This window comes from Arachis ipaensis, chromosome B3 (genome assembly GCF_059453495.1).
Source record: "Arachis ipaensis isolate K30076 ecotype BB chromosome B3, ASM5945349v1, whole genome shotgun sequence".
In the NCBI taxonomy this organism is placed as follows: Eukaryota; Viridiplantae; Streptophyta; class Magnoliopsida; order Fabales; family Fabaceae; genus Arachis; species Arachis ipaensis.
In genome coordinates this window covers 135,775,343-135,796,791 of record NC_142438.1, presented here as the reverse complement: position 1 = coordinate 135,796,791, position 21,449 = coordinate 135,775,343, and the positions used below count along the sequence as shown (strand labels likewise).

Here is a 21,449-nt window from a genome sequence, read left to right as displayed (position 1 = left end):
TCTGAAATAGATGGGTCTCACAAAATCCATCATGCTAAGCTATAAACATTCATGGCTCTTCACAAAAAAAAAAAAGTGACTTATATTAGACCTCTATGCAAAATGTGAACAGAATTTTTTGGAAGTCACATTTGTATATAAAATCCCTGCTTATAATTACATAGCCATTGGTATATTGTACGCATACCAACATGGATTCACATGATTGCAATCACAACGGTTCTCCTATACAATAATGCTCTCGCAAATAATCATATGACATGTTTATCTTTTCAATCATAAACACTTCCTTGTACAGGGTCAATAGAGGAATGTGCTAATAAAAAAATAAGATAAAATAGTGATGTGATTTGAGAATAAATTCAAAAGCTTTTAAATCTATCTGGTGGGTTATGGGTATTCATCATATTCAATTGTGATTCTTTTCAAATATAAAACAAATCCATTTAAAAAATAAATAAATAAAACCGCCCTCACACATTTTTAAAGTTACTAAACCTCAGGGACCAATTGGACTTTAGGCATGTGTTCTGAAATGTTATCAATTTTTTTTTTATATAAATACAAATTGATCATCTTAAGAACATTTATAAAATAGACACTCATTAATCTTTCTCAAAATTTATACTATTTTCTGCCAAAATAAAATTGGTAGAATGATATGACAGAATATTATTTAATCCCACCAATCTCTATAATTTTCATAAAAGAAATTAGCAAATAATTTTGCTTGTGTCTCTCTATTAAAATGCAAAATATCTTAAATTCTCGGATGTTAGCAGAGTTTCAAATTATTTAGTGTAATAATAAGATCAAATTTACATTATTGTCCCTGTACGGATGATCTCCTACAAACTAGAGAGTCTAAAACAAAAGCAAGTATTATTTCAACCTTTATGTTCCTATCAATATACGGATTAGGTGGAATAAATCTTCTTATAAATTAAGTTGGTTCTTAAGCCAGTTTTGTGATCAATTACTTAAGGTTCTCTCTTTGTAAGATTTTTTTTTTCTTGTTCGTTTACTGTATAATGTGTCAGGATTATGCTTCAATGTAATCTTGAAGGCACCAACTACGCAATTACAAAAGAATAATTTAGTTAGATTAGAAAGAAAAATGAAACCATATAAAAGCCAATAAATATTATAATATAGAAAGTACATGAAAGGGAAGCACTTATCTAATGGGGCTGACAAGGCAAGGTGTATAAAAAACTAGAGTTATCATACAAAAAGCACTTTATGTTAGAATATTTTTATGCACAAATTGGATCCTGCATCTGGCATTTTTGTTGAAACAGCCAAAGTTAAAATTATATTTTAATTTGGCTTTAGAAGCTTAAGCACATGTTCAAAGAGGATTAGTCTTATAAAGTTGGAGATGGTGGAGGAAGAATACTCACATAGGCTCCTCAAATCAATGCAAATTTTACAATTTCCATATAGTTTGTACCTGAAAGAACTCCTAGGCTAGAGGCAAATGCTTTACCTACTAACTAGCCCCATTAAGGCCTAAGCACATGTTCAAAGTAGATTAGTGACTCTAATAGTGTGTGATCAAGACAAATATTCTTATTTTTAATTCAAAAAAAATACTAACCCAATGTAGTGTCAACATATCATAGTATCCACGTGTGTTTGATCTTAGTCCAATCGAAATTAGTCACAAGAATAAACAATACAAAGGTACAGTACCTTATTATTATAAATTTTAGGATACAGTGCCAAAGCCAAAAGATTAGTGTTACAACTTACATGTTTCATGTTTCATGCCTATACTTTCTTTTTCCTTTTACTCTCGATCACAGAAATGGCACGTGACCAAGTGACACTCCAACTTTTGGTCATGGCAGTTAGAGACAAGTCCATGTCTCCGCAGCTTAGTGCAGTTCCCAACACACACTCCTTTCACCACCTTTGCCTCCATTACTGCCTCAAATTAGTCCATTTTTGAATTATTATTTACTTAAACAATACATATAATATATATTTAGAGAAGTAGACATAATTTGTATTTAAATATATTAGTATTTTAATTTAATTTCTTCAAAATAAAAAATGCATAGCAATATAGCATGTAATCAACAGCAATAAGCATTAATTAGTGCAGAAGATGATAATACATAATAATTCTCTAGTGATAATTACAGTTCTTAATGATATTGATATTTTTTAAGTAAGTTCGTAGTTCCACTTAGTTGGTGACCATTAATATATTCCTATGCTTCAATTACTTTACATTTTTTTTAATTTTACCACAAAGATGTAGTTAGTGCTGATTAGTAAGAGCCCACCAGAGGTTATAGGCTTAGTCATTCATTCATAGCCATGTCTTTTTCCAATATAAATTCAATCTTACTGTCAAACACATACATAAATATGTTCATTATTCCAATCATCAATTGGAGGGCTTTCCTAATACGCTTCTTTGAGTTCTGATTAAATTTGAATTTTGAACCTTAGGCCTTTAAATTAAACCAATATTGGTCAGACACCATTAAAACAATTGTTCAATTGGGATAAAAGATAAAACACTATTGGTGCTTAGAGCATTTATATGAACATCAATTGGATGATTGACTACTATGCTTTAATTTACTGGCATATGATATGGCCAAACATGATCAGTGCATAAACGGTTGAAATACTATACCTTAAAGATTCTTATTGGTACATAGAATCTATGCCTTAGATGGATACATAATAGGATACAAAAGAGGAACAATATTTTTAATTAGGGAAATACCATAAGTGGTGAAATCTCGAATCAAAGTATATATATAGTTGCTTGCTTCAATTTCTATTTATTGTGTTATGCATGACATCATATGATGCCATGTGTGTTGAGGAATTCTTCTTTGTTTACAATTCAAAGTCAAGTTGTATCTGTAAGCCACATCTTTTTTTTTCAATGTTGACATAGTTAAAGTCGATTATTCTATATGTTATAATGGGGGAGTATTTTTTCTATCTACCTTTGTCTATTCTCTATGGTGAAATCACAAAGCATGAATAATATTACTATATATTATTCTATATCATGCTTGTGTCTTTCTTTGCATGGTGTTTGGTTCTCTGCTGGAGCTCACTTCGTATTTGCAACAATGATTTGCACCCACACTATTGGAATTTGAAAAAGATACATCCTTAACATTATAGATTATGATAGGAAAAAAATTATAAAATTAAACTATTTTTACAAAAAGATTGTTTGAGACAAAAATTTTTGTCGGTTAAGAAGATTAGGATCTTCATAGATAGAAAAAAAATCAAATAATAAATTTTTTAGTTATTATTTTCATGTAAAAGAATTTAAAATTTTACTAATAATTAATTTTAACATTCATTATCCAAAACTTAAAAGAATTTAATGCGTATACTTTTATATTTAATTGAATTTTGCACAAATAAAAATAATTAAATTTTATATCTGTTATTTAAAAATAATATTTTTTTATATATAAAAATATAGTTAGATATTAGTATCAAAAAGTTTATATTAATAGCTATAAAATTAAGTTAAAATTAATTTTTTTAAAATTATTGAATCTTGATTCTGTTACGGCCTGACCCAAACCCTCCATGGGTCGGCCCGACCCGGGCGTCACCCGACCCGGACGGTCACGGGTGAGGCGCCCCACAACCAACCCAGACACGCGTCCTAGACAGCTCACTCACAGCTGTAGGAGAACGTCCCGGAAAAGTGGGTCTGTCCTTGTAGGGTCCACCCCTGACACAGTATATAAGGGGAAGGATTTACCCTTCCCCCAAGGTACGTCACATATCACATCACCCCTTTTCGCTTGCACACTTACTGACAAGAGCGTTGGAGTGTCTTTGCAGGTAATACCCCTTTTCACATAGTGCTCAGGACCTCGCACACTCCTTGCCGGAAGTCCACGACCTGACGAGCCCCTACCATTTTCCAGGATTCCAACCCGAATCGTCCGATAACCGACCAACCAAACAGATTCTAATTATTAATCACAACATTAGTATTTTTTAAAAATTATATATAATAAATATTCGAAAGAAGAAAAGTGAAAATATAGATTAAAAAGATAAGCGGTGAAAAGATAAATAAAAATAAAACTAAAAATTTATGCATAATAATAATAATAATAATAATAATAATAATAATAATAATAATAATAATAATAATAATAATAATTATTATTATTATTATTATTATTATTATTATTATTATTATTTGAATAATCTTACGGGATTATTTATTATATTTAATTATAAATCTAATGTATTCTTTAAAATTTTATAAATTTATTTAAATTATATTATTTTATTAATTTTGTTTTTTATAGAACAAAAATGTTGAGAGAGATAGAGAATTAGAGATAAAAGAGAGAAGGATAAAAAAGAAGAAGGAGAGAGAATTTGTTTATTTTGGAGAAAATATTTTATTTTAATTGTAACGAAAGAATGATTCGTAATATATTTTAATTTGTCAAATTAGTAATATAATATTTATATATAGAGTGGAAATGATAATGAAAAATGGAAAACGAGAGAGAGGTAAATTAGACATAAGAGACGGATGAAGAAATAAAATTTATTAATTTTGGAGAAAAATATTTTATCTCAATTTTAATGAGAGAGTAATGTGATATATTTTGGTTGTTAAATTAGTAATATAATATAATTATATTTTAATTCTAATATTTTAATTTTAATCGTAATTAGAAAACGTCATATTGTACATTTTAATTGTCAAATTTATAATTAGTTATTGATAATGATATACAAGAGAGATAGAGTAGGTAAAGAAGTGAAAGGGATAGAACAAATGAGAGAGAGAGGAGGAGATAGCTCTTTAATTTTAGAGAAAAAATTGATTTTAATTGTAATAAAAAAGTGATATGTGACATATTTTAGTTGTAAAATTAATAATAATAATAATAATAATAATAATAATAATAATAATAATAATCTATTATATATCTCTAATTTTACAACCAAAATGTGTCACATGTCACTTTCTTATTGCAATTGGAATCAAATCTTTCTCTCCAAAATTAAATAATTCTTGTCTTTTCCTTACTAATTTTACAATCAAAATGTGCCACATGTCACTCCATCATTGCAATTGAAATCAAATCTTTCCCTCCAAAATTAAAGAGATCTCCCCTCCTTCCTCTTTCTTTCTTATTTCTCTCATTCTTTCAATTACTCTATCTATTTTATATATCATTATCAATATCAATGATTAATTACTAATTTGACAATCAAAATGTGCAACATAACATTCTTTAATTGCATTAAAATTAAAATTAAAATATTAAAATTAAAATTAAAATATACCTATATTATGTATCACATGACACTCTCTTATTAAAATTGAGAGAAAATATTTTTTTCAAAATTAATAAACTTCCCTTCTAAATTCTCTCATCTACCTCTTTCTATTTTTCTATTTTTCTCTACTATTTGTACTCTATATATAATTTATATTTTATATTAGTAATTTGACAAATCAAAATATGTTATTTGATATTTTTTTTATAATTAAAATAAAAATTTTTCTTCTAAAAGTAACAAACTCTCACTCTCACTCTCATTCTTCATTTTTATCTTTCTCTCTCTTTTCTCTCATTCTCTACTTTTTCTACATTTCTTGTCTACAGAAAACAAAATTAACAAAATAATATAATTTAAATAAAAAATATTATTATTATTGTTATTATATACATATTTATTTTATTTAGTTTTAAATTTTCACCGCTTATCTTTTTAATCTATATTTTTATTTCTCTTCTTTTAAATATTTATTACATATAATTTGGAGAGAATACTAATGCTATAATTAAAAGTTAAATTCAAGATTCAATTGTTTTTAAAAAATTAATTTTGAGTTAATTTCATAACTATTAGTATAATTTTTTATGCTAATATTTAATTATACAAAAAATATTATTTTTAAATAGCAAGTATAAAAATTAATTATTTCTATTTGTGCAACAGATTTAACAGTTAACACCTAATTAAATGTAAAAGTATATACGTTAAATTGTTTTAAATTTTAGATAACAAATGTTAAAATTAATTATTAATAAAAATAGACTTTTTCATATAAAAATAATAACTAAAAATTTTATTATTTAATTTTTTATCTACAAATATCTTAGTCTTCTTAGCCAAAAACTTTTGTCAACCTACAATTTTTTTTGTAAAAGTAGTTTTATTTTATAAATCTTTTGTACCATGCATGATATACTCTCAGAACAAAATAAACCGTAAATTAAAAAAATTTATATTCTCATAATATTACTACGAATAAAAGTACTAGTAATAATATAATAGGAGATATGGAGAAATTTTGTGAGACTCAATATTGTGTAAATTGTAAAACATGGAAAGTGAATACAAATATTACGTTTGGATGAAATGATCCAAAAAATAATGTTATTCCCATTCAAGATTTTTTTTCCCCTATTTTTCTCTTTTATATTTGATTATTGTTATGATACTTAAAATGTGATGCTTAACTTATCAAAAAAATTAAGAATTAATATTTAATTTAAAAATATAAAAATAAATTATTTTAAATTTAAAATTTAATATAAAAAACAAATTAAACAAAATTTAGAGATCAATTCATAGCCATTATAAAATTGACCGTTATATTTTTGTCAGGCACTCTTATTTGGCGAATCAAAGTTTTGGGAAAGAGAGAGGGGCTGGACCAGTATATAACACAACTTCATTTTCGATGTTCTGGAAGTAATGATATAGTCTTAATTAAGTTTTCAAGTGAAGCCCAAAGATCATTGGGTTAAGCCCAAAGTGAGAACAACCAACTCAAACTGCCTCATATTCAAGACCAAGAAAAAAACACTCCGTCATATTCTGCTAAAAAAAAAAAAAAAAAAACCGGGTCATATTTACTCTACCTTTAAATTTACAGTATATTACCTCACCAGAGTTCCACTTATTGATCAACCTCCTAGTTAAGGATGAAATAGGTTAGACTTTACTCTTAAATAAAAAAAAAAATATTTTATCCTTAACTTTAAATTATTTTTTGGTGTCCATACAAAAAAAAAATATTTTTTTAAACCCTTAGCCTTATATCAAGGATAGAGACATGTACTAAAGACTTTAGTTATACTCAACAAAGATACATATTTGAGTCATTCACTCATTGTTCTTGTAAAATCTCTTGCTAAAAAAAGGTTATAAAAATGCTTTAAACACTGGTTTGTCATTTTATTGTATCTTGTCCCTTCAGCCTTGTTTTTATTCAGATTTGGTAACTTCTCCGGACATGACCAATTGTACTTAAGAAAAAAAGATTAAAATTTAAATATATTTATGTTTAAGTGAAGTTGATAATTGATGACTATTAAATGATAATTTAAATAAATATATCAAATTATCTAACAACTATTAACAATCACCTTCACATAAACAATTACACGAGAATATTTGTCTTAAGAAAAAGGAAAATAAAAAACTAGATAACAAACAAGTCACCGGTAAGAAAATAAAAAATTAGATAACAAAAGCTTTTAAATAGACAATTTAAAATGTAGACAGCTTCGCCTTCAAGATTATGCCATTGAGGGATCTAGCAGAGAAATGCAGTTATCCACATATATAATTTTACATAAAATTTGATTGGGTTATATTATTCTAAAATGACCTTTATTTTTCAACTACAATAAAATTAACATAACATCTGTGTTTTTTTTAACATATATGTTTGAACTTTATTATTAGGGTAAGAGTTACTCTGTAACATGCTTATTGGAAAAGAATTTTCATTGTGTCCTTCACATTTTACATTGATTTCAGATTTAATGGAAAAGAATTTTCATTATGCATAATATGTCATCTTTTTGTGTTGAATTTTTGTAAAGTGAAGAAATACAGATGTTAACTACTCTCGGAAAAAAGAGTCAACACCCTTTCACAAAGTTGCAACTAGGGTGTTTGCTGTGCGGTTTAGTTCGGTTTTAAGGAAAAAAGTTACCGATCCGAACGCTTAATTTATGTGCGGTGCAGTTTGGATTGGATGAAATTTTTTTGGAAATCCGATCCGATCCGATTACAAGCGGTTTGGATCAGTTTGGATTTGCAGTTTTTTAAATAAAAAAAATTAATTACATATAACAAGTCTCAACATCAAATTTTAAATAATCAACAATGACATAACAAGTCTTAAGAATATCTTAAAAAACTAAGGATAACATAACAATAGAAATAAAATTATAGGTTAGTTAAAATAAATAAATAAATAACATTTTTAACATAAAATATTTATTAAATAATAATAATACAAGAATAATAGAAAAATGTATAACAAATTGAACATATTATAAGTATAATTGTAACTATAATAATAAAATAATAATATTATAGCATATTGTGCGGTTTGAATTGGATTGGATCGGTTATGAAAAGTAAATCCGAAATCCGATCCAATCAAGCGGTTTACAAAAAATAGAATCAAATCAAATTCGAATTAGTGCGGTTTTAATCGGTTTTCGATTTAGATCAAATTGAATGAATGGTTTAATTTGGATCGGTTTGGATTTAAACACCCCTAGTTGTAACACCTAGCTAATTGAGATATATCTGGTAAACATTTTTGAATGTGTAAAGAAAAAATGTCAAAAATGTTCACGATTAAATAATATTTGTCTTGCTTAGAACTACTAACTTGAGAAGATTAAAATATAGACATCCCAGCAGTTTATACAAGAGATTACAAACGAAAATGTCAAACAGCTGATAGCCTCGATGATGCTCGAATAATATTTTGGTAGTATTTAATTTTTTATTTAAAATGAAAAATAAAAAGAGAGGTAGATAAACATGTGGAAGTCTGTAATTCTTTTTAAGACACAAGGATGTAATCTATTGACAATGACAAGTATCATTACTTTTTAATGATCATGTTGGTGCCGTAATAGGGGCAGAGACGCACATGCATGATGCATCTAATCCCCCTAATAAGAAAAACACAGACTATATTTCATCACCATTCCCTTTCTTTACTAATTGACGAAATATGAAACGAAAGTTTCATGTCAATTATACATCATTGGAACTTTGGATTCACCTTCACACTTAGGCCATTTCAGCAAATATTTAATAAATGGAACTCTTTTGTGCTTCACAAATTGAAGGGAAGTGCAAAAAATGAAAGGAACCCAAGTTGGGCGAATGGACCCCTCGGCGAGAATCATAGCCAGTGATTTCCAGCCATTTTGCAATGTCATATGAGTCAATGCCAGCCCAACTGTGGTCCCAACCCCCATGTGCATGCAACTCAAAACAAAATATTATTTTCAACAGCTAATTTCCATTTCTGTCACATATTTATTTTTCTATCAATAAAATTTAGTTTATGCTCTTAGATTCATTTATTGGAAGCAGAGAAAATTTTCTCAAAAGAATCGGTATTTCTCTCGAGAGTTCAGTAAGAAATTATATTAAAAATAATAAAATATTGGTTCTCATTTGGCACACATCACTTGTGAGTTATTACACACTTCCCCCATCCCAATGCCCAATCCGCACCGTTATCAGCAATCAGCACCACCTTTCTTTCTCTCTTCTCTTTTACTTCTCTTCCCAGTTCTGCACTCAATAGCACCGCCATGAGGAAGAAGAAAACCACCTACAACTCCAAAACCACAAAGCTCAAAACTTTACCCATTTTCCTATGTGGCTTCCACTTCCTCTCCTTAATCCTCCTTACCCACTCCCAACCCGCCTTCCCAGACGCACAAGCAATGCTAGCACTCAAACATGCACTAAACCCACCCGAATCACTTGGCTGGTCCGACCCGAACCCATGCAAATGGAGTCGCGTCTCCTGCTCCGATTCCAACCGGGTCACCCGGATCCAAATCGGACGCCAAGGACTTGATGGCACAATTCCCAACAACACCCTCCAAACCCTGACCCAGTTGGAGCGCCTTGAGCTTCAGTTCAACAACATTTCGGGTCCACTACCGGACCTATCCGGGTTGGGTTCGCTCCAAGTCCTTATTCTGAGTAACAATGGCTTCACTTCCATTCCTGCAGGTTTCTTCGCCGGAATGTCACAGCTTCAGGCGGTGGAAATCGACGACAACCCTTTTCAGGCGTGGCAGATTCCTCTGTCTCTGCAGAACGCTTCGGCGCTTCAGAACTTCTCAGCGAATAGCGCTAACATAGTTGGAAAAATCCCAGATTTTTTCAACTCTGACGTGTTTCCCGGGTTGAGCCATTTGCATTTAGCGATAAACAGCATCGAGGGTACGTTGCCTTCGGGGTTTTCCAGTTTGGAACTTCAGACTCTGTGGATGAACGGGCAAAAGGGTGATGCGAAGCTTGGTGGGGACGTTGATGTTTTGCAGAACATGACGTCACTGACGCAGGTTTGGTTGCACCAGAACTCGTTTTCTGGGCCTTTGCCCGATTTTTCTGGCTTCCAACACTTGGAAGATTTGAGCTTGAGGGATAACTCTTTCACGGGTCCTGTCCCTCCCTCTCTGCAGAGCCTAAAGTCGCTCAAAGTCGTGAACTTGACTAATAACTTGTTGCAGGGTCCAGTTCCTGTGTTTGGTTCTGGTGTTGTAGTTGATATGAGTGGTTTGAACAGTTTCTGTTTGACTAAACCCGGTAATTGTGATTCCAGAGTGAATGCTCTACTTTCTATTGTTAGGTCTATGGGTTATCCCCAAAGGTTTGCTGAGAATTGGAAAGGGAATGATCCTTGTAATGATTGGATTGGGATTACTTGTAGTAATGGGAACATTTCAGTTATTAATTTTCAGAAGATGGGGCTTAACGGCACGATATCGCCCGATTTTGCATCACTCAAGTCACTGCAAAGGTTGGTTCTTGCTGATAATAACCTGACTGGTCCAATCCCTGAGGAGCTAGCTGCTCTTCCTGTTCTTACTCAGCTGAATGTTGCAAACAATCAGCTTTATGGGAATGTTCCAAAGTTTAAGAGCAGTGTAGCTGTTACCATAAGTGGTAACAAGGATATAGGGAAGGATAAGCCTAGCCCGTCCCCTCCAGGTTCGTCTCCAAATTCAACTGCTCCAAACACAATAGAAGGGAATGGTGGCCAAAAGAAGTCTTCGCATGTACTAGTGATTGTTATTGCTGTGGTTGGAGGTGTATTGTTGATTGCTTTGATTGCTTTATTGGCTTTCTGCTTGTATAGGATGAAGCAGAAACGGCTGAGCAAGGTGCAGAGTCCGCGTGAGCTAGTTGTCCACCCTCGTCATTCTGGGTCGGACAATGAAAGTGTGAAGATAACTGTTGCGGGTTCAAGTGTCAGTGTTGGTAATGTTAGTGAATCGCAAACTGTGCCTGGCAGCGAAGGAAGGGATATCCAGATGGTCGAAGCGGGAAATATGGTCATTTCTATACAAGTCCTGAGGAATGTCACTAACAATTTCAGTGAGCAAAATATATTGGGGCAAGGAGGTTTTGGAACAGTTTATAAAGGTGAATTACATGATGGCACAAAAATTGCAGTGAAAAGAATGGAGATTGGAGCAATATCCGGTAAGGGGGCGGCAGAATTTAAGTCTGAAATTGCTGTTTTGACTAAGGTTCGCCACCGGCATCTTGTCTCGCTTCTCGGCTACTGCTTGGATGGGAATGAGAAGCTTCTTGTGTATGAGTACATGCCTCAGGGGACGTTAAGTAGGCATCTTTTTAATTGGTTAGAAGAAGGACTAAAGCCGTTGGAGTGGAATAGAAGATTAACCATTGCATTGGATGTGGCAAGGGCTGTCGAGTATCTTCATAGCTTGGCCCATCAAAGCTTCATACATAGGGACTTAAAGCCTTCAAACATTCTCCTTGGAGATGATATGAGGGCAAAGGTTGCAGATTTTGGTCTTGTGCGACTTGCTCCAGAAGGCAAGGCTTCAATAGAAACAAGAATTGCAGGAACTTTTGGGTATTTGGCTCCAGAATATGCAGGTATTTTTCTTTTTACTGAAAAAATAGTATATAACTTCCATTGTTGTTGCAAGTTCTTTGTGTGCTAGGTCGATTTTTGTATTAATGCCAAGCAATGAGTATGACAATCTGATCATGATCTAGATATTGCTATGGTTTAGTTTGCTGATTGCCATAAATGTGGGTTACTTCCTATGCATATCAATTCAATGGCCAAGCATCTTAGGAAAAATGTTATAAAAAGTTTGATCAACTTATTATGGGACTATGGTAAGCTAGCATTCAGTATTCTTTATAAGCAACTGGCGAGTGGCGACTTTCCTTTAATTTTAGCAACGTAGTAACTGGTAAGGAGTATGGACGTGTTTTTCTTATATCAACTAAGTCAACGTTTGGTCAATTCAATGCAATTAAATAAGAGAATGCAATTGCTGGTGTGTAGAAATGATGAGACTCCTGGCTTGGTGATACCAACTTGAATGGTTGAATGTGTTTGTTCTGATTTTTATTGTTCTTTAATATCAAAACTTCACAAGCTGAGTTTCATCTTTATTGTGTAATAAGTGATTTTCGGGGAAGTCTTAACACTGGCAAGTGTATTGCTTTCTTCTTTCAGTTACCGGCCGAGTCACAACCAAGGTTGATGTGTTCAGCTTTGGTGTGATATTGATGGAACTATTAACCGGAAGAAGAGCACTTGACGAGACCCAGCCGGAGGATAGTGTGCACCTCGTTACATGGTTCCGCAGAATGTACATAAACAAGGACACATTCCGAAAGGCCATTGACCCCACAATCGAGCTTGACGAGGAAACGCTGGCTAGTGTACACACCGTGGCAGAGCTAGCCGGCCACTGCTGTGCGAGGGAGCCATATCAAAGGCCTGACATGGGTCATGCTGTCAACGTGCTTGCTTCTCTTGTAGAACTCTGGAAACCATCTGATCAGAACCCCGAAGACATATACGGCATTGACCTCGACATGTCTTTGCCGCAAGCGCTTAAGAAATGGCAGGCTTACGAAGGTGGAAGCCAAATGGAGTCGTCGTCTTCTTCGCTCCTACCAAGCTTGGACAACACGCAGACAAGCATACCTACCCGTCCTTACGGATTCGCCGAATCTTTCACCTCAGCAGATGGGAGGTGATTCATGTTTGGCTGTAAATAATGTTAATTGTGGTTTTGTAGTGTGTATTTTTGGTTCATCATTTTCTTTGCTTCTTGCTGGCTTTTTCTTATATGAACATGTTCCATCATGTTTCATGGTGTAACTGTAGTAACTGTAACTTCTTCCACGGTATATCTTGTACCTCCCCAGCATTTGTTTAAGGAGATTTACTGCCAAATTCCCTCGGTTAACTTTAGGTATGACATTCTTTTTAACCAATGGATTCTTAAAATGAAAAAATCTACAATTTGTGTAACAATTATATGAGATAGAGATATTCTATTTTGGTTGCTGTGCCTCTGAATCCTAATAACTTAACTAATGACTTTGTAAGGTAGCCATCAATTTGAATGGTTCCGGGGAATCTGGCGCATGTTAAGCAGTTTTTGAATTGAGCATGAATTTGTGAAGCAGACAAATTAGGCAGGTGTAGAAGTAGTTAAGGAAAAGCTTTGAATATTTGTTGCTTGCTGCATTGCATTTGCATGCCTACCTCTCTTGGTAAAAAGGAAGCAAGTGGTTATCCATCCAAAAAGAGACTTCAGCTTCACCATTTCCGAAGAAGGGTTTCCAAAAGTTGCTTTAGTAATTTTCATGTGTTTGGGGGAAAGTTTACCAAACAAAATAAAGTGTTAAGGGGAACATGTCATGTCACACTTCACACTAAATTAGAAGTAAACTACTATTTTTATATAAAGTTACTGAAATTAACTTTTATACACAAAAAGATGAATAAGCTATTAATTATTTTTATTTATGAAAGTTTTAGAACAATAAATTTACTTATGAATAAAATTAATCTTTCAGTGTTTTTATCACATGGTGACCATACATGAAAGATGGGCATGGACGCATGGTCTATTGTCAAAAAAAAATTGAAAGATCTATAGTCTACACGTAAGACGTAACACGTGGCTGGACCAATAGTCCAATACTCATTTTATCATCCTTAATTTGCAGCGTTACTCACTCGTCGTTGTTGCAAACGAATCAAATGAATACAATATATTCTAACCTTTTATGTTCTTTAGTGTGAGATATTCTTTTGCTTGGTTACATTTCATGTAAGATTTTTATGTCTAGAAAATATCAAATATGAAAAGGGTAAAATATGTACGATCGCAGTTTAGATTTTTTTTTTTTTTTTTGCTTATTTTTTTTAACCAAAGAATTGAATTATGTTACCAAATTTTTAAACAAATGAAACTGTATATTCAACATTACTACAATATACTGTGGAGTAAAAATATATGAATCAGACATACAAATACAATAAAATTTAAATTCGGATAATACCTAATCCATATTCGTGTAATAATAAAATTTAAAATGAATGAAGCTGGGAAACAGAGACGAAGATTGAGAAATACTGCAAGGGAAAGAGAACTGGTTAGAAATGAATCAATGATAATGGAGGATTAGAGGCAGCAATTAAGGGTACGATGGGAATTTAAAATCCGCTTATGAGGTGCATTGCAGAAGGCGCCACTTAACAATATTGTATTTTGTTTGGCTTAGGTTTAGGGGCTTTTTTATATAATTAAACGTGGAAAATACTTTAATTCCAGGAATACGCATGGTTTGAATTTTTCTTCTAAATACACATGCCCAACTCAAGCTCGTCGCCCACAAAATGAAGTTGCCTACCAACTCACCACTGGCGCCAGCGAAATGGAGGGGACAGCTGCAGGGTCCAATTTAACTCCGACGCACATGAAATGGAGGAATAGTCATTTAGTGGCTGCCATCCACAAAATGGGGAAACCAGGGGCGGCGGTCACGAATTGGTGCATTTCACGTGTATCAGCCACGAATTGGGACCAGAATTTGCCTATATAAACGCTCCTAGATGACCCGAAAAAAGTCATTCTCTTCACTCTCCTCTCACTCTCGAAAATTGCTCTCAACCTCTTCACCCTCTTTCTTTCTTAAAAATTTTCTGGTATTAAGATTTGTTTGCTATTTGTATGGCTTCGGGGAACGTTTACGTGATTATATACCCAAACGGTGAAATTTCTCATACAGCAGAAGGTATTACATTCGTTTGCGACGATTCAATGTGGATAATGATTCCGCCACAGACATCGTTGCAAGAGTTGAAAAATCTGATTCTGATACATACCAGAATGGTTGGAAAAAAAGAAATCAGGAAGCTAACTTACAGGATGCCGGTTGCAGTGACCAACTCGTTTTCCTATCAAAAAATGCAGATAAAATCTGATCAGCATGTGTCGATGATGTTTTCTTATCATCGCAGCATAGGAAGCATCTATTTGTTGGAGCTTTGTCTGCATTTTCAGGATATTGGTGGAAGCTCGTCCAGTTCGAATAATGTGGAGGGGGTCAGAAATCATGGGGCAGCTGATTTTGTTCCGGCTCGGGATACCAGTAGGGCCCCAAGTCCAAGCTTCAACGTGTTCGTTCCGCAGGAACAAAATGTAGGTATTCGTGGAGCACGCCCCGCCCCTTCTACACATGTTGGGGTCGATAGGGTTCTGATGACAAGTCATCCTAGCCTAGTTTCACTAGCCTTTTTCTTTGTTTTTATTTGGTTTTATGCACTTTCTTGCATTATAAGTAAGTAATTTGGAATGGAAATGCATGACTTCTTTGAATCAAACAACCACCATTTAATTGATGCTAAATCATAAGGTTTAAGCTAAATTTAATTGATTTTTAATGATTTGTAAACCTTGTGAATTTGGTGATACTTTGATTGGTTGTTTTGATTATTTGTAGGTGAAGAAAAGAAGAAAATAAGAAAGCGTTGCTTAAGAAGCGTGCCCAAGGAAAGAAAAAGCATGGCAAAAATCAAAGAAGAGTGAAAGCTAAGTTGAGAAAGCAAACTGAGCTTCACAAGGACAAATGGGAGAAAGCAAGGCACCAAGCTCAGTTCAATTAGTTAACTGAGCACAAAAAAAAGCAAGGAAACAACATAAGGCTCAGTTCACTAAGTGAGCTTTATCGGGCTCTTTCAAGAATAAATTCAAAGCAAAATTCCAAGGAATGAAGCCACCAAGTTTCGAACTCATGGCCCAAGGGAAGCAAGGAACGCTCCTTGCAAGGAAAACAAGGAAAAATGGGCCAAAAAGCCTTCCCCAAGGTTCGAATACGGAACCTCACGCTACCTAGCTTGCAAGGGAAATTAGACAAAAAGCATTCACCAAAAAGCATTCACCAAGGGCGCTCAATTGCTTTAATTAACTGAGCGCTACTTTATATTGCCTTGCAAGGAAAATAGGCCAAAAGGCTTTGGCAAGGATTCGAACCTGGGAGCTCCATGGAGAACAAGGGAAGAGCGTTTTTCCTTGTGCAAAGAAAATAAGCCAAAAGGGCTCACCCAAGGCTCGAACCTGGAGCTTCCTTGTAGAAGCACTCCTTACTCTCTACTCTTCCAAGGAAATTATCTCCATTTGCCTCCACCAAGAGTTGAACCTGGGACCTTGAAGACAAGAGCAAGGCGCTGCATGGGGAGCTCAGTTGATTTTCCCAATTGAGCACTACTCTCCCCCATCTCCCCTCACTTTGGCGCACAACTTTGACACACCAAGGAGCCTTGTGCACCCCATGACACGGCCAGGACATGGAGAGCTCAGTTCAAAATTCCAACTGAGCTCTAGTGTCACGCACATGACCAAGGGAGGCTGGCGCACCAAATGACACGGACGGCAACACTTGGGGGCTCAGTTTGGTTTTCCAACTGAGCTTGCCCCTGGGAGGTGCACTTGGGCTGAAAAATTGAATTAAAAATCCAACTTAATTCATTTCTTCACCAAATCAAAAGCCCATCCAAATTCCAAAATTTAAGAATAGAAAGTGTATAAATAGGAGCTAGTTTGATGTAATTATGACCTCTAGACTTTACTTTGAATTTTCCCTTTTAATTTTTCATTTTCATTTGGAGCTTTTACTTTTGAATTTAGATCTTAGAGAATTGGGAAGGAGAATTGATCTCTCTTCTTCCTTGTTCTTGCTTGAGCACTCTTTACTTTTCTTACTTTTGATCTTGGGTGAAGAATTGAAGAACTTCTGTTTCAATCTCACCTTGAGATCTCTTGTTTACTTTCTCTGCATAATTGAATTTCCATTTCTGTTTACTTTACTGCTTCATCTTCTCTTTAATTCTGCAATTTACTTTTCTTTATTTCTTTTGCAATTGCTCTTGTTGGATCAAGGAAGGATTTGAGATCTAGACTTGTTTTCTAGTCTCTTCCACTCATGAGATCTTCAACTTCTTTTAATTTGCTGCAATTTAAGCACAAGTCATTTTTTGTTTTAATTTCTCAAGCATTTCTACTTTTCTATTTAGATCTACTTTACTTCAATCCACATTCTACTCTTCTGTTTTGTTGCAATTTACTTCCTCTTGTTTAAATTCTGCAATCCCAACTCCCAATCCCTTTTACAATTCAAGCAATTTACATTTCTTGCAATCTAAGTTTCTGCAATTTACATTACTTGCACTTTAAGATTCAGCACTTTTACTTTCTTTGCTCTTTCATTTACTGCAATTTCCCCTCTCCCTTTACATTTCAAGCAATTTAGTTTCTGTCAAATACAAACCACTCAACCAATACTTGATTCGCTTGACTAAATCAACCACTAAACTAAAATTGCTCAATCCTTCAATCCCTGTGGGATCGACCTCACTCATGTGAGTTATTATTACTTGATGCGACCCGGTACATTTGCCAGTTAGTTTTCGATGTTGGAATTCGTTTTCCAAAATACACCATCAGGTTTCTGATGCTGATATTGCAGATACATCTGACGAGGATGAGATTGAAGATTTCAGTGGCGATGAGGCAGAAGCCGTGCCGGAGACGCAGCCTCTGCATGGCGATGCTGTTCCTCCAACACGGGTCGAACCGGAAGGTGGTGGTGTATCTTCCTCCACACCAGCACACTACCTGTCCTTAAATCTTGGAGCAATGCATTCAAGTAATGCAGAGGACAGACCGAGCAGCTACCCTTTGTCAGGAGAGATGGAGCTCGAGATTGGGTTGAAATTTCTTAACCGGGAAACAGCGATGCTAGCAGTAAAAAACTACAACATCCATAGGAGTGCAGAATATAAGGTGGTAGAGTCAGACCAAAGTAGGTATGTATGTCGATGCAAGCAGTTCGGGGATCAATATCGTTGGATGGTACGGGTTGCAAAGACAAGGTCCTCTAGATTTTGGGAAATTCGAAAGTATGAAGGGCCTCACAGTTGCTTGGCAAGTTCAATGTCTCAAGACCACGCTCAACTAGATAGCAATGTCATCTGCCAGCACATATTCCCCATGGTGCATGATGATGTGACAATTTGTGTAAAGGTGTTGCAAGGATCGGTAGAGTCAGCGTACGGTTACAAGGTGTCTTACAAGAAGGCTTGGCACGCGAAGCAGAAGGCAATCGCAAGGATCTACGTTGATTGGGATGAATCGTATGACCAGCTATGTAGATACCTCAATGCTTTACAAGCTTTCGTCCCAGGTATTATTTGCATTTATTATCGAATGGTCTTTGCTATTTAATGTCCGTTTAGTCCTTTACATGTTTAACTAAGCAAGTATTTTCGCACCAGGGACAATTGTTGAACTCCAAACGCGGCCGTACTATGTTGGGAACACACTAGACCGTGATAGTGTCATGTTTCACCAGGTTTTCTGGTCGTTCCCTTCATGTGTTGAAGCTTTCAAACACTGTAAACCGCTGGTGTCAGTGGACAAAACACACCTGTATGGTAAGTACGCAGGCACCTTTCTCATGAGCATAGCACAAGATGGCAATAACAACATTCTACCCGTCGCATTTGCACTTGTCGAAAGAGAGAACATAGATTCATGGTACTTCTTCCTCACCAATTTGAGGAGGCATGTCGCAACTCGGCCAGGAGTGCTGCTTATATCCGACAGGCATGCGGCAATAAAGGCCGCATTGGAGCGTGAGGGGTGTGGCTGGGAACACAATGTGTACTGTGTACGACATATTGCCTCCAACTTCGCAACCAGTTTCAAGAGTAAGGAAGCCAAAAGACACCTAGTTAATGCTGCATATTCCAAGACGCAAGAGCAGTCGCAGTACTACCTGGATCTTATCAGTAGCGAGGATCCGGTAACATTTTCGCAGATGATGGAGTGGATCCGAGGGTTAGAGCCACCTAAATTGCTGAAGCACCTTGATGAGGGCCGACGATATGGTCACATGACGACCAATCTTTCTGAGAATGGTTTAATACGCCCCCGCAAGCTGGAGGATGAAACATATCGAGAACACCAAGCTTATTGAGATTAAGATGGAAGGGTTGAGGAGACAAAGGCTTTGTGAAGATGTCAGCTAATTGCCCAGAAGAAGGAATGGGAAGAAGTTTCATCACTCCAGCTTGAGCTTTTTGTCGAATCAAGTGACAATCGACGTCTAAATGTTTGGTCCGTTCATGAAAAACTGGATTAGCAGCAATATGAAGAGCCCTTTGATTATCACAATATAAAACTGGTGGGCGGATATGAGAGATGCGTAAAAATTGTAACAGATTTAGTATCCATTGAAGTTCACAAGTTGTGTTGGCAAGTGCACGATATTCTGCTTCAGTGGATGAGTGTACAACGGTTGTTTGTTTCTTGGTCTTCCAAGAGACTAAAGAGTTGCGTAAGAAGAAATAATAGCCTGTTAAAGATCGCCGAGTGTAAGGACATCCAGCCCAATCAGAGTCACTGAAGCCGAGAAGCTGAATTTCTGATTCTCTTGGAAAAAAAAGTCATTTGCCAGGGCTAGTTTTCAGATATTGTAACACATGCTTGGCAGCTTGAAGATGAGATTCAGTAGGAGATGCCATAAATTGAATTAATTGTTGAGTGGCATACATGATATCTAGTCGAGTAGTGGTAAGGTAGATAAGACGCTTAACCAAATAGCGATACACAGAAGGGTCAGATAGTAAGGGACTTTTGTTTTGATATAGTCTTGTGGAACTATCCATTGGAACAGAGGCAGGTTTAACACCTAATAAACCAGAATCCTCCAAAAGATCAAGACAATATTTTCTCTAAGATAAGCAAATTTTCTTTGCTGATTGAGCTACTTCAATACCCAAAAAATATTTTAAAGGGCCCAAATCTTTAATTTGGAAGTGTTGGTGCAAAATAGACTTAATGGAAGCAAGTTCAGAAATAGAATTACCGATGAGAACGATGTCATCAACATAGACTAGAAGTATAAAAATTTGAGCACCAGTAAATTTAACAAATAGACTATAATCAGATAAGGTATGCTGAAATTGCTGATATTCATGAGATAGCAAAAGATGAGAAAGTTTGTCATACCACATATGACTAGATTGTCATAAACCATACAATGACTTTTGTAACTTGTAGCATTCATTTGGGCGAGGAGATGTGAACCCGGGTGGCAAAGTTATGTAAACATCTTCAGAAAGATCCCCATGTAAGAAAGAATTATTGACATCTAACTGATATATGGGCCAATGCTTCATAGAGGTCAATGCCAAAACTAATCTGATGGTGGCAGGCTTGACAACAGGAGAGAAGGTTTCCAAGAAATCAACACCTTCAGTCTGGGTGAATCCTTTGGCCACAAGGCGAGCCTTGTATCGATCAACTGAACCATCATGCTTGTGTTTGATACGATAGACCCATTTACAGCCAACCGGCTTAACACCTGCAGGACAATCAACAAGACACCAAGTTTTGTTCAACTCAAGAGCATCAAGCTCATCTTTCATAGCACTATGCCAATTGGGATGTTGATTGGCGTCAGAATGTAGAGATAATAGAAACCTTTTATGTGAAGATGAAAGATAAGAAAAAGACATGATTGAAGATAAAGGATACCTGCACTTTGAGGGAGATTGATTTGTGGAGGTGAGAGAGGAATTGCACAAGTAATCAGAGAGATGTGCTGGAGGTCGGTGAGGTCGATCAGAATGACGAGGATGGGGTTGCTCAGGTGGTGAAGATGGTGACGGGGGATGAGGATGTGATGGTGGACTGGCGTCTAGTACGGAAGAAGAGGAGGGTGTGGGCCTCGAAAGAGATTCAGTTGTCATGGATTCAAGTTGGTTAGGACACGACAGTGAGGAAGAAGGAGAGATTATTGGAGAAAATAAAGAATTAAATGGAGTTGGGTCAATAGGTATGTGTGAGGGTTCAATTGGAAGGGTTGGTATTTTTGGGTTATGTGTGTTGACAGAAAAATTATTTGGTTCAGAATTTGTTGTTGGGTTGGAGGGAGAAATTGGGTCATTTGTGTGGAACAAAGAAAAGACTAATTCATAAAATATAACATTTCGAGAAATTTCAATCCTTTTGTCATCCAAAAGATAAATGATATATCCTTTAAAACCA

General features: G+C 35.0%; 2 protein-coding genes across 2 annotated transcripts; both read left to right on the top strand.

The window, feature by feature from the left end:
* Nucleotides 1–9,370: 9,370 nt before the first annotated feature.
* TMK1 (transmembrane kinase 1) lies at nucleotides 9,371–13,279 on the top strand. The gene is made up of 2 exons (XM_016334872.3): nucleotides 9,371–11,955; nucleotides 12,551–13,279. Exons 1-2 carry the CDS (start codon nucleotides 9,624–9,626, stop codon nucleotides 13,078–13,080), a joined length of 2,862 nt encoding a protein of 953 aa, XP_016190358.1. The 5' UTR covers nucleotides 9,371–9,623; the 3' UTR covers nucleotides 13,081–13,279.
* A 1,789-nt stretch (nucleotides 13,280–15,068) lies between these two features.
* On the top strand, nucleotides 15,069–19,374 carry LOC107633822 (uncharacterized). Its single transcript, XM_016337421.1, has 3 exons — nucleotides 15,069–15,593; nucleotides 17,841–18,579; nucleotides 18,671–19,374. The coding sequence occupies exons 1-3, from the start codon at nucleotides 15,069–15,071 to the stop codon at nucleotides 19,372–19,374; spliced, it is 1,968 nt and encodes a 655-aa protein (XP_016192907.1).
* Nucleotides 19,375–21,449: the final 2,075 nt, after the last annotated feature.

Bases quoted from the DNA above. Each gene is read 5' to 3' on its own strand.
- TMK1 (XM_016334872.3), top strand. From the start codon at position 9,624: ATGAGGAAGAAGAAAACCACCTACAACTCCAAAACCACAAAGCTCAAA. The intron at 11,956-12,550 runs GTATTTTTCTTT...TTCTTCTTTCAG, and splicing joins TTTGGCTCCAGAATATGCAG to TTACCGGCCGAGTCACAACC.
- LOC107633822 (XM_016337421.1), top strand. From the start codon at position 15,069: ATGGCTTCGGGGAACGTTTACGTGATTATATACCCAAACGGTGAAATT. The intron at 15,594-17,840 runs GTTCTGATGACA...ATACACCATCAG, and splicing joins CACATGTTGGGGTCGATAGG to GTTTCTGATGCTGATATTGC. The intron at 18,580-18,670 runs GTATTATTTGCA...TTTTCGCACCAG, and splicing joins TTTACAAGCTTTCGTCCCAG to GGACAATTGTTGAACTCCAA.